Raw genomic sequence first — 13,971 nt, 5'->3', positions numbered from 1 at the left:
CTGAGGTCAAACATATTTGACCCCAAGGTCAAATTTTCAAGTTTTAGGAACCATATCGTGTAGTACCTCAAATTGAACACCTCGATGAGTGCTTTCTAGATATGTCAAGCTTGAGACATGACGTCATTTGGTGACGTTATGAGGCAAACACATTTTTCATGGTTACTCTGTAGAACGATTCTCATCAGAATCTCTCGTAGGCAGATATTCCTCAAGGAGTCGCTCCTGGTGGATAGCAGCTCTGTTCACCTCAGTGTGACCTTACAGAAGTCACACATGGTCTCCTTTTGGTTTTTATTTGTCTGTTTGTTTGTGAACAGTATTACAGAAAAACTCCTGGATGGATTTCGACGAAACTTGATGGGGGGATTAGGTATGGTCCAAGGATCATGCCATTAGATTTTGGACTTGGTCCAAAGTCCAATATGGCCGCTATGGCGGCCATTTTGAAAAAATATTTGAATTTTTTTTTTTTTGCATTTCTACATGTTTTAAGTGATTTCCAACCAAAACCAAAAAATTTCGCAACATTTTTTTCAAAAAAATTTCATTTTATTTGAAAAATATTTGAATTTTTTTTTGCATTTCTTCATGTTTTAAGTGATTTCCACCCACCCCCCCCCAAAAAAATTTATTAGAGAAAAAAAAATTAGAAATTTTGCAACTTTTTTTTTCAAAAAAATTTCGATTTTTTTTTTTTTTTCATTTCTACATGCGTGTCGATGTAGCTTAGTTTATTCAATCGTGGTTCAGTAGAGTCTGATCCGTTTTGACCTACAATGAATAGGATATCAGGTTCACTTAACTGACCCAGCAGTATTGACGGCGGAGGTTTTGCACTCTACCGAATGCTCCCCCTCTAGTTTAAGACTGTTTTAGACCTCCTAACTTGATGGAGCAGTGAGGCACAAATCGTGTCCCTTAAAGCCGAAGCTGCCTGATGTGTGAGCACCAGTGGCCGTCTGCTTCACTGTCCATAAAGTAAGAGGTGTAGTTTGTTTTGGGTATAATAATAAACCAAAACAGTACCCTTCCCACCTGATAAATGCAAGCTGAAAAGAAAGAAAATTAAAGACCTCATGGTGTCCTTCACGAAGAGTAGCTGAGCTGTATGCACTCCATCATGCAGATACAATGACTGATCAATTATTGTAAGTACTGTCCAATAAAACCTGTATATTAAAAGGGTTTAAGAATAAATGCTTCACTCAGGAGGGGTAAAGTGAATTTCAGGCCAACTTGTATATTTTGTCACGTTTGAGGCTCTGTTAACACGGTATGCCTCAGCGCTGGGACCTTTCGTCTCTGGAAATGGCCAAACGGTCTCTTACTTCACTGCGTTCAGTGATTATTCTTTACCGTTCCCCATAGTCGCCCAAATGAGCCAAAATTGATGGTACACACACAAGAAGCAGATGGTTTGAACACATTTTCTTACGTTTTAAAGGGTTGTTTTTTTTAACGTGGGGAGAAACGGTGCACGAGACGAGCAGTTTGGAACAAGCACGAAACTAGTAGTGAAACAATATCTATTTTAAATAATGCATGTATACTTGAGTACAACCACAACTTTTAACAAGCAAGGATGAGTTAAATATTCATGCACAAGTTTAACAATACGAGTCTACAGTTCACTTCTTATTGAATGTTTAATTTTCACTTTGCAGGTGACAGGTACCAACTCCTTCGGAAAGATGCTCCACAAGAACAAATGGAATTCCAATCCCATCAGTGGTTTGGAGCTTCCGTTCGAAGTCAAGACAGCACAGTGCTGGTCAGTGAAACTGCATCTCCACTATGTTGTTGTAAACTTGATATTACAAGAGGTAGCCCAAAGTTTCAGAGCCAAAAAATATGGCTTCGATCATAATAGCTGCAGATAACTCCATCAGGGAAATATGTGTGACACTGACTTGAAACTACATCGAGAAACAGTAACCTCTGTGTTGTGTTTTCCTCCTACAAGACCATTCCATCACAATTTAAGAAAAACATTTTGACTATATATCTTGTGTAATAATATGCTTATTCTGTTTGTACAATGTATGTATGTATGCATGTCTTTCTGATCATTTTCTCTTAAACTACTTCAAAAGGAACCATAAAACTTTGTCCGAGGAGTTCCGGTTATATATTATTATATTTTTTTCCATTATGAACGACCTTCCATGTTTCTTTTATTACTTCGCTTATTTAACCGCTGTTTTTACTGAAGAATCACGAGATGCCTGGATTTTGTAAAATTGTGATTTTAAATGTTTTTTTTTCTTCTCCTTTAACATTATTCTTAATGAGTGGAAACAGGAATGTTTAGAACAGGAAGAAAGGTTAAAGAGATTGTGAATTTAACGATGTTCCATCATTATTTACTTGAACCTTGTTGTGTTTTTACTTTTAACATTTAAGTTTTTCCTTCGTTATTTACATCAAATTACTACCCAACCAACCCCCCCCCCCCTGCCACCCCAACAAACAAGCCCAACTTCTTCCAAATTTCCATTTTTACCTTTGAGTGTTTGCTTCTGGATCCATATTGTCCACCTCATGTGTCCTCTCCTGCCCCTCATTTTTCCAAGTCTCATTCTATTTTATCCTTCAATCCTGCTGTTTGTGTTTCCCCCCTTTTTCTACTGTTCCTTTTGTTCTGTTGCATCCTGATCCATTGAATGGTAAGGTAATTTGAATGGAACCGAATGGTAAGGATCCTGATCTGTTGAACGGTAAGGTAATTTGAATGGTAAGGAACGGAACAGTAAGGAACGGTAAGGATCCTGATCCGTTGAATGGTAAGGTAATTTGAACGGAACCGAATGGTAAGGATCCGAATCCATTGAACGGTAAGGAACGGAATGGTAAGGATCCTGATCCATTGAACGGTAGGGTAATTTGAATGGAACGGAACAGTAAGGATCCTGATCCATTGAACGGTAAGGTAATTTGAACGGTAAGGAACAGAACGGTAAGGATCCTGATCCGTTGAACGGTAAGGTAATTTGAACGGCAAGGATCCTGATCCATTGAATGGTAAGGTAATTTGAACGGAACCGAATGGTAAGGATCCTGATCCATTGAACGGTAAGGTAATTTGAACGGTAAGGAACGGAACGGTAAGGATCCTGATCTGTTGAACGGTAAGGTAATTTGAACGGCAAGGATCCTGATCCATTGAATGGTAAGGTAATTTGAACAGAACCGAACAGTAAGGATCCTAATCCATTGAACGGTAAGGTAATTTGAACGGTAAGGAACGGAATGGTAAGGATCCTGATCCATTGAACGGTAGGGTAATTTGAATGGAACGGAACGGTAAGGATCCTGATCCATTGAACGGTAAGGTAATTTGAACGGTAAGGAACGGAACGGTAAGGATCCTGATCCATTGAACGGTAGGGTAATTTGAATGGAACGGAACGGTAAGGATCCTGATCCGTTGAACAGTAAGGTAATTTGAATGGTAAGGAACGGAACGGTAAGGATCCTGATCCGTTGAACGGTAATATTCTCGCTCTTCCATGAGACCTGACCTTGTATACAAAAACAAGTAGCGGTACATTCAAAGTACACCACCCCCATGCCAAATAAATAAATAACAAAACCTCCAGCATGCAACATCGCCGGGGCGCCTTCGGCGCCCGGCGATGCCACCTTGCAGCGCATGGAGACGGAATTGGGAAGGTGCGGTGTACAATCATTTATTAATTGCATAATTTAAATAAATAATAATCGTAATATAATTAATTTCTTAATCAATTGGCTAATAGCATACCTAAACCACCACTGTTTCATCCAAAGCTGTAACTTTTTGAAAATTAAGTAATTAATCAAAAAATGAATAATTAATCGATAAATTGATTAATCAATAAATAAAAAATACCCTTTATAGCCAAATCACATGGTCACCGTCATGTCCAAATATCAGCTTCCTCACTCAAAATATGCCTGAGATATTGCCAGGGTGAGAAATTAATTGATAATTAAGTAATTTATCAATTAATTGATTAATCAAAAGATAATGTTTTTGCCAAAGCACATCTTCACTTTTGTCCCCAAGTTTCAGCTTCCTCGCTCAAAGGATGGCTGAGATCGCCCATACAAGTAAGCAAGAAATTGATTAATTGATGAATCAATAAATCAAAAATACTCTTTATAGCCAAATCACTTGGTCACTGTCATGTCCAAATGTCAGCTTCCGATCTCAAAAGGTGCTTGAGATATTGCCCAGATGAGAAATAATATAAATAAGTAATTAATAAATCGATAATAATTAAGTAATTATTCATTTGATTGATTCATCAAAAATTAAATATTGTTTTTGCCAAAGCACATATTCACTTTTGTCCCCAAATTTCAGCTTCTGAGATATCGCCCGGACAAACAAACAAGTGAAAAATCACTCGTAGAGTGACAACTTGGCAAAACAGCACAAAGTAGAATGGCACTCGGTAAAGCGCACACCTCTGCCAGTTGAAACAGTTCACGTTTTGTATCCCACTGATGGGCTGGATCTGAACCAAAATCCAATCCGGTATTCTTGTCACCTATTCAACTCATCCACCTTGTTTTGTCATAACTCGTCCACAACTTTTTGAGATATAGTGATAAATTTAGTTTTCGGCCTTATCAATTTTAGAAATTGGGCCTGTGTTGACCTTTTAAATAAATTGACCTAAAATAAACCTTAAAATTAATTGGTAGTTGAATTCAGCAACCTTGCATGAAAATGCTTTTCAAATTTCAAGTCAATCTGATGAAAATTGAGGATTTTATATAATTTGGCCCAAATTGTCCTTTTGGCCTATTTTGACCTTATGGCCTATATTTACCTCAAAATTCATAGGTGGTTGAATTCAGTGACCTGATTTGCAAATGCTCTTCAAATTTCAAGTTAATTGGATTAAGATTGATTTTAGAAATTTGGCCTATGTTGACCTCTTGGTCTTTGTTGACTTTTTCACGTCTGGAAATCACAAAAATAATAGGTGGTTGAATTCAGTGACATGATATGTAAATCCTTTTCAAATTTCAACTCAATCAGATGAGAATTGAGGATTTAGAAAATTTGGCCCAAATTTGCCTATGTTGACCTTTTGGCCTATGTTCACCTCAAAATTAATAGGTGGTTGAATTTGGAGACCTGATATGCAAATGCTCTTCAAATTTCAAGTCAATTAGATGAAAATTGAGGATATTAGAAAATTTGGCCCAAATTGGCCTAATGGCCTGATTACGTTTTGGCCTATGATTACCTCAAAATTAATAGGTTGTTGAATTTGGTGACATGATATGCAAATGCTCTTCAAATTTCAAGTCATCAGATGAAAATTGAGGATTTTAGAAATTTGGCCTGTATTGACCTTTTGGCATATGTTGAACTTTTGGTCTATGTTGACCTCAAAATTAATAGGTGGTTGAGTTCAGTGACCTAAAATGCAAGTGGTCTTCAAATTTCATGTCAATCGGCTGAAATTTGAGGGTTTTAGAAAATTTGGCTCAAATTAGCTTATTGGCCTATGTAGACCTTTTTGGTCGACCAAATTTTACAAAACTTGCCGGACTGTCACAGGGTCGGTGACATTAATCTCTGAAAATTCAGAATGATCGGTTGAGCGGTTTGGGCTGGAGGTGAGCCGACAGACAAACAAACAAGCAGTCATAGACTGGTACTTATAACTTGACCTCTGACCTCGTCTAATAAATGCTGTCTCGAGAGAAGGTAGTGACGCAAACCAGAAGTTACTCCGATGATTCTGTACCAAACCATCAAAAATCGTAACGTCGACTGAAGCAAAAATCTCCATTTCTCCATGCAATTGTACCTTAACGTAACTCAACGACGCGTCTGCTCGAGCGCACTGCATCATGGGACGACACGTGACGCGTCGAGTGAAATATTTTTTATACAATCTTAAAACGTCTCCAAAACATCCGATTTTTACCAGAATTTCAACAACCGAGTTTTAATCGTCCAAAGCGATCGCAAAAACCGAAGACAAAATTAAAATCGAAGTTAAAACGAACTCGTAACGTCGAGCGAAGCAAAAATCTCCATTTCTCCACGCATTCATTTAATATTATTTTATCAAAGTCACAAAACCGTAATATTCGGCCATCCACCAACAATCTTTACATAATCCGATGGCTTAGCAAGTCAGGCATGTGACGATAACCTTTATTGGGATAAAAAAATGACTTTTAAACACCATCTTTATCGAAAACACCGTCAGCGCGCACACGGAAAACCTTAACGTGACTCAACGATGCGTCTGCTCGAGCGCACTGCATCATGGGACAACCCGTGACGCATCGAGTGAAATATTTTTTTATACAATCTTAAAACGTCTCCAAAACATCCGATTTTTACCAGAATTTCGACAACCGAGTTTTAAGTGTCCTAAGCGATCACAAAAACCGAAGACAAAATGAAAATCGAAGTTAAAACGAACTCGTAACGTCGAGCGAAGCAAAAATACTCCATTTCTCCACGTGAATTTACGGAATTATGTTTGACCTCACTGTGACCTTGACCTTTGACCAATTTTGACCAAAATCTAATCAGCGCTAGCCATCACCCTCCTGAATAACGTGGTGTAATTTGGCATTGGTAGCTTCTTCCGTTCTCGAGTTATTGTGCCGACAAACAAACAAACACACACACAAACAAACACACAAACAGATGACGGAAGTCATTAATATACTTCCGAAATCTTTAGATTTCGTAAGTAAAAAAACATGAAAATCTCCGATCAGTTATGACCTGGAAAACATCTCAAAACTTGGGAGTTCATCGAACACGTTACAGTGCCCACTGTTCAGGTATACACAGCACTTCAACTCTTAATAAAAATAATGATTTTAAAGATTGTTTAAAAATATTCAGCTGGTTACTAAGGAAGATTATATTTTATGGGACAGATACCAATCTCGGACGTTTCACTATTTTTTTTTTCATTACAGACCAAGAGTTTTATACTTATATCAAATTGTGAACAATCTTTACCTTAACCGCTGTACTAAAACCTCGGCCACTTATTAAATTCTAAAAGAGATAATTCTTCCCGATTGTGTAGAAAATACAAAAAAACATATTTCTATCACTGTCAATGATAAAGCGAAGATGACTTCTTGTATTAATTTGTTGTTATACGTTGCTTCAATTTGTTTTCCAAGAACCAACCACATTTTTTTATTTCCTTATGCACTTCCCATGAACGGTTGAGAATCGTCCATTCCTTATGCTTTGTGAAACCACAGCCAAACAATGGATCCCTTGTGGCTTGTTTCCATTATGTTTTTCCTGATTGGGTTTTTGAGCGTTATCCTCAACTTAAAAGACGGGATTTTATGAGTGTCATGGTTGGCTATTGGATGATAGCATTCACCAGATTTAGCCAGACAATGTGGTGGAAACAGGCCTGATAGGGTCAGCTAATTAACCATTATGTCTTTAAAATGTATGCAGACCTCCCTAACCATGTTTTTCACGATGCATACGTTGTTCCAACGGTTGTTTACAAAGTGGTGCTGCTTGGCCATGTCAGTTTTCCAATGGTGTTGTTGAAGGATGCACATTAGATGTACTCATTTTATCGCACTGTGTGGTGGGTCTTGTAGGCATGTGCACCTCTTTACTCATGGCGGACCTACAAGCTGGGGGAAGCTGAACGTGAGCCCGTTGGCACGTGCTATTTGGTCGTAGGCAACTTCTCCCACTACGCTGAATATGCTCCCTGTCGCACTTGTAAGCACAATCCCTTTGCATTGCTGGTGATTAATGTGGTGCCTTGGGTTGCAAATGTATTTTTTCCCCAACAAGCATCAAAGGGGTAGCTGGCTGTTCTATCAGTCTCATTGAATATGCTCAGACAGACGGTTTGAATCATTTGATTACATCCTGTCTGCATGATTTATTATTCACTAACTAACAATACGTCAATATTCAAGACCAACATTGAACTGATTTTTGCATCCCGCAAATAGCCAAACGAATCGGCCAACAATGAGAAATCCTCTGAATAACCCAATGACAAAATTTCTCTCACATTAATCTACAAGCCTGGTGTTGGCTTAGCGGTTAAGGTGGCTGGTTTGGGACCGTAGGGTCCTGAGTTCAAGCCCCTGTCAGCTGTTGAATTAACACCAGCTGGGGTTGACTCAGCCTGTCATCTTTCCGAGGTTGGTGAAATAAGTACCAGTGTACTGGGGTAATAACCATTTGGGGTACCCTGTGTCGGAGTGGTGACCCATCCAGGATCGCACTCCTTGCCAATGAAACTGCTTTGGCAGTCCTATGTGCCTTATTGCATGAAAGGGATGGTGTTGTATTATTACCCTATGTGCAAACTTTATAATAATTATGTGGGTTTACATTTGTTTGCAGAGTTTAGAATGCACATAAGCAAAAGCTTCCTCTTTCCCCTCCTTTTCCATTCCATCTTCCCTCTTTCACCCCTCCCCTTCTCCCCTTCTCCCCTTCTCCCCTTCTCCCCTTCTCCCCTTCTCCCTTTCTCACACTTTATTTGTAATCATCTTCATTTGTCTGACACTTAATTTACATCTTAGTTTGCTCTATAGGCATTATTTATGTTTTGTCGGAGCGCTAGATTGGGATGTGATACAGGCTGGATGCACATACTTGTCTTCTTGTATTACCTGGAGGAAAACTTACAGGTGTTTGTGTCTTGAGATGATTATTATCATTTTAGGAGATTTTTTTTTGTAAATCGTTTAAAATTTACCATCTTTGGTCATTCGGATATTATCACACAGTGATGCTGTCTCTGGAATGATAGCGACGATTACTTGTGCCGTGCTCCTTCCTGTAGCTCGTGGCGGTTCAGGAGGTCAAGGCTCATGTCAAGCGGGTTTCAGTTCTGAAATAACCAAGGTAAGGCTTCAACTGTTGTGTTCATGTTATGCGTTCACAATGACTTTCAGATGTGCATACAGAACCTTTTTCATTTTATTTTTTTGTATACATTGTCGAGGCTCGTATTAAAGTTCACGAACAATGTACATCAAGGGGGGTATGGGACAAGAGGGGCAGGAGAGGGAAGGAGTTGAGGAAAAGCCAAGTGGCTGTATAAAATGGCATGTTTTATTTAAATATAGTGCCACAGATGCCAAGGAAAAAGTTTACTCTATTTATTTTATATTTTATTTTATTTTTTCTCATGCTAATTAAGGCCCTGTTCTGGGTCTGGCATGGTCCATCTGCATGCTACAAGTGTGTCTGCATCTGCATGGTCGAGGGTGTGTTGACTCGTAGCAAAAATGAAATAAACTGAAAAAATATCAAACTACCGATAAGTTGTTGATACTTATCAACTTTCCAAAATGTCCATACTACCTAATCTTCCATATGCCCCCTGAAGGAAGTAAGATTGGAATTGCAGAATTAAAGAGTAAAACTTTTGATGACCAATAAATTCTGCCACACTTTTGCAGTTCCAGCATGCAGTTCTAGCACTGGCCCAATAGGATGCCTGCAACAACAGCATTTACAGAATGTTTCCATCACATACAAGTAAAGATCAATTAGAGTGGTATGGAGATGCCAGAACAAGGCATACCTGAGAAAGAAAGACAACTGAGCCTGGTGGAGGAACTCGTGCTATTTTGAAGTCCCCAAGGAGTAACATTCTGCATCGAACCCAGCTGGAACAATAGAGGAGGGTGACGGAACAATGTGTTCTGTACTTTAAAAAAAAAAAAAGTTTCGCAATAGAATAACAGATAGATGGCTGAGGAGTAAGAAAGAGCAAGTGAGGGTGGAAGAGAGAGCATGCCTGCTGTATTGATCATCTTATTTCCTGCATGGAGATTAATTAATGAATCTCACCAAATAAACATCTTTACTCATAGTTGAAAGTTGGCTCTGCAGTGGGCAATGAGCTCAACGCTCTCGACCCGCTGCTACATCAGGGGTTCATTGGTTAGCTCATAAGTAAAAGAGCAAATGTGTCATTGGGAATGCTTGTTTCAGAACTCCTGCTTAGATGGGGTTGCATCTTTCGCTCTTTCCCTCTTCATTCCCTTTCAGCCGCTCTCCCAATGAGCTGCTCGCTGCGATGCCGCATCTGGTTTTGGGTGGGGTCACCTCGAATTAATATTTTCCACGTGCAGCCTCCATGGTGTTCTTTTCGACTGACATGCTGCTGTTTTTATCCCCATTCTTTTGGAAACGAGCTGTTTTCTTGTGTTTATACAAGTGTTCACACCATCACTATAGCTCTGATAAATGGACACAACAATGTTTTTGGTTACCATGACATTTGGTGAGTAATTCACTGACTGGATATGAAACCAATGTACATGCAAACTGTACATACATATAGTAATATAAATAATTCCCCCACTTCCTTTCTTGTCTTTTTTGGAGGGCATCAATTAGAGCTTATTGATTTGGTAACTTTTGGGTTGGGGATTACTTTGGTTGTTGCTCAGGATTCAGCTGCTGCTCTTGTGCGCCTGAGTGTAAGACCACCACCACCTCTTCTTGGTTACCCAACATTGTGGCGTTGACCCTGTAGATCTGCATTGCCATATTCAGCACCAGAAGTGTATTTCTGGTTGCCCCTTGGGCCAAACGGCCATCAGGAAGTCCGTGAACATCTCAGGTTCAAGGGAGGAGTTGAAGGATGTGACACGCCAGGAACTTCCTGGCAGCCGCTGTCACCACTCTCTTCCGAATACTTCTCCCAGAGTTCCACTGACGCTGTATTTAGAAGAGTGAGGGATATTTTTTTTGTTTTTTTTGTTTGAGGTGCATTGTATAAAAGGAAAATGAGAGTAATGTTTTGAATGAAGACTCGTGCCAATGGAAAGCTTGTCTTTCATTAAACGAATAAAAAAATATTCAGAATGAAGCATGCAGGGAGAGATGTAGATGTGGGAAGATTGATCCAGAATAAAAGCAGACTTGTCCAACTTCTTCCTGCTTTATGGTTCCAAAATGGTCATTATTTTAATTGGGAGAAAAGAAAACCTTCCGGATGATTAATTTATATATAAATTATAATGAAATATTTTGAAATCTCTCAAATCTTACTTTGAAGTTAGCAGATAAAATTATTTTTGTTCAGCAGATAAAATTATTTCGTCTTCTGATTCTTTTTTTTTATTTCTTTCTTCAATCCCCAATGGAATGTCCGATAAGAAAAAGTAATATATGAAACGATTGATATGAGAGTATAGAATGGAGACGAGTAATGGGATAAGAAAATACCAGCTGAGCATATTACTCTCATTATCAAACTGAATACTTCTATGTGGTTTGCCTTTCAGGATGGGAGGGTCGTGCTCGGAGGGCCTGGAAGCTTCTTCTGGCAAGGTGAGGTCGACAATAGAAAACGACTTTTCATTTGATTTCTACCTGGGCCTCGTTGTTGTTTCGTTGTTTTGTGGTTGGTGAAGCTGTAACCATCATTCATACAGTTAGAAAATACCTGGACTGAATGTGCATAACAATCGTCTCGTAAATAGCGTCATGCATGATGTTTCACTCACACATCAGTTGGACATCTGTCTGTACATCTCATACAATTGTCTTTTTTTTTGATCCACATGTGTTTTCTTGAGCACATAAATAGCCTTTTATTACTTTCCATTCTGGGCTGACAGGGTGGCAAAGAGGGACGCACACTCACCTCTCAGCTGTCCAGCTTGGGTTTGAATCCCGACCCACATAGAAACTGTCATCCTGGTGTTTCACAGCCAAGGTGATTCATCAATGTGTGTGCTGTCCCTCGGATGGACGTTCAACCGGAGTCCCATCTGCCAGTATTCATTGGTGGACATAAAAGATTCCATGGTGTCCTTCACGAAGAAAGGCGAGCTATCGCTGGCACCATGAACAAATTTCAAATTCCTGCCCTAACATACAGAGGGCATTGCTTCAGTGGCACAGCTGTGCCCTCAGCTAATGATGCTACCCCACAGCCTTGTGCTGCATATGAACAAAGAGGAAGTTACCATTCTGTTCCTCTTGATGTTTTTTCTTTCCCCTATTTCCCTCACCCTTTATGTTATTAAGGCCCATATAGTCATTATGTTGGCAATTATAGCAGAATGTTTAATTATTCTTTCCTATCACTGACCAGAACACCTTCTTTTCCAACTACATATTCATTGCATGCCCTGATATTTACCTCTTTATTATCCTGTCTACTGTAAAACCTCTTTCTCTTCTCTCCCCACTTCTCCAACACCTCCCCAACCGCCTCTCCTATCATCCTCCCTGCTCGTGTCTCTCTCTCTCTCTCTCTCTCTCTCTCTCTCTCTCTTCCTCTTCCTCTTCCTCTTCCTCTTCCTCTTCCTCTTCCTCTTCCTCTTCCTCTTCCTCTTCCTCTTCCTCTTCCTCTTCCTCTTCCTCTTCCTCTTCCTCTTCCTCTTCCTCTTCCTCTTCCTCTTCCTCTTCCTCTTCCTCTTCCTCTTCGTCTTCCTCTTCCTCTTCCTCTTCCTCTTCCTCTTCCTCTTCCTCTTCCTCTTCCTCTTCCTCTTCCTCTTCCTCTTCCTCTTCCTCTTCCTCTTCCTCGTCCTCTTCCTCTTCCTCTTCCTCTTCCTCTTCCTCTTCCTCTTCCTCTTCCTCTTCCTCTTCCTCTTCCTCTTCCTCTTCCTCTTCCTCTTCCTCTTCCTCTTCCTCTTCCTCTTCCTCTTCCTCTTCCTCTTCCTCTTCCTCTTCCTCTTCCTCTTCCTCTTCCTCTTCCTCTTCCTCTTCCTCTTCCTCTTCCTCTTCCTCTTCCTCTTCCTCTTCCTCTTCCTCTTCCTCTTCCTCTTCCTCTTCCTCTTCCTCTTCCTCTTCCTCTTCCTCTTCCTCTTCCTCTTCCTCTTCCTCTTCCTCTTCCTCTTCCTCTTCCTCTTCCTCTTCCTCTTCCTCTTCCTCTTCCTCTTCCTCTTCCTCTTCCTCTTCCTCTTCCTCTTCCTCTTCCTCTTCCTCTTCCTCTTCCTCTTCCTCTTCCTCTTCCTCTTCCTCTTCCTCTTCCTCTTCCTCTTCCTCTTCCTCTTCCTCTTCCTCTTCCTCTTTTCTCTCTCTCTTTGTTCTCCCTTACCACATGTACATATACAACTGGAATGGCATTCGGTAGAGCGCATACCTCTGCCAGGCTGAACAGTTTGTTTTGTATGCCATTGATCAGCCGGATCAGGATTCGGACCTGAACCAAAATCGAATCTGATAGTTCTTGTAACCGAACAAGCTCCTCCACAACCTTTTGAGATATCATGTTATAATATCGTTTTTTCCTCTCTCTCTCAATGGTGAAAAATCATTTAAAAAATACTTGGATCCGGATTCAGATCTTCACCAAAATCGAATCGATTCGTCCTTGTAACACACTCAACTTGTCCACCAAATTTGTCCGAATCCATCCAAAACTTTTTGAGATATCCTGTTAACAGACAAACAGACAGACAGACAGGGGTGAAAACATAACCTGTGTCAACCTTCGGTGTTGGAGGTAATAAATAGATGCCCTCTATCTGAACAAATGCATCTGTTTGTCACTATATTTAATTATATGTTGTAATTTGTCCGTTTCACCAATTTGTTCCATCAATAAGTCTTGGCCTAACTGGAACAACATGAAAGCCTCATAATTTAGGTACTATCAAACCTGGCTAGCTTATTGAGGACCATTACAAGGGAAAGAGGAAGGTGGGGGTTGTGAGTGGTTGGAGGATGGTGGTAGAGGTTTTTTTTAACCTGCATAATGGTTGTTTACCATTAATTTTAGATGGTCTTCAATGAGATCGGGCAACTAACACTGCAATGCTGAAATCACTCAGCCCAACACATGGAAAATGAGTCCTTCGTAGAGTCTATGGGGAAATTGGGGATATACTGTCAGACCTCAACATTCGCGGTCCCACTATTTGTGGATCCCACGTATTCACGGGTCATAAAGTGTGACCTGCTTCTACATTCACGTAACACTTCAGTACTGGTCTCCTATATCCACCACTACTGATATTATT

The 13,971-nt window shown here is 40.0% G+C and overlaps 1 protein-coding gene across 3 annotated transcripts in view; it reads left to right on the top strand.

Moving 5' to 3' along the window:
* The window catches only part of LOC147022026 (integrin alpha-8-like), a 156,951-nt gene that overhangs the window by 32,612 nt on the left and 110,368 nt on the right, over positions 1-13,971 (top strand). For all 3 annotated transcript variants that reach the window (XM_085892579.1, XM_085892578.1, XM_085892577.1), the window contains 4 exons: positions 1,668-1,774; positions 7,612-7,738; positions 8,823-8,884; positions 11,284-11,329. In XM_085892579.1, the coding sequence (XP_085748705.1) occupies positions 1,668-1,774; positions 7,612-7,738; positions 8,823-8,884; positions 11,284-11,329 (342 nt within the window). The remainder of the gene's footprint in view (positions 1-1,667; positions 1,775-7,611; positions 7,739-8,822; positions 8,885-11,283; positions 11,330-13,971) is intronic.

This window comes from Eptatretus burgeri, chromosome 8 (genome assembly GCF_056783735.1).
Source record: "Eptatretus burgeri isolate ZD-2024b chromosome 8, Ebu_testis_v1, whole genome shotgun sequence".
Lineage (NCBI taxonomy): Eukaryota > Metazoa > Chordata > Myxini > Myxiniformes > Myxinidae > Eptatretus > Eptatretus burgeri.
The sequence above is the reverse complement of the archived record's forward strand: the minus strand, read 5'-3'. Positions and strand labels throughout refer to the sequence as shown.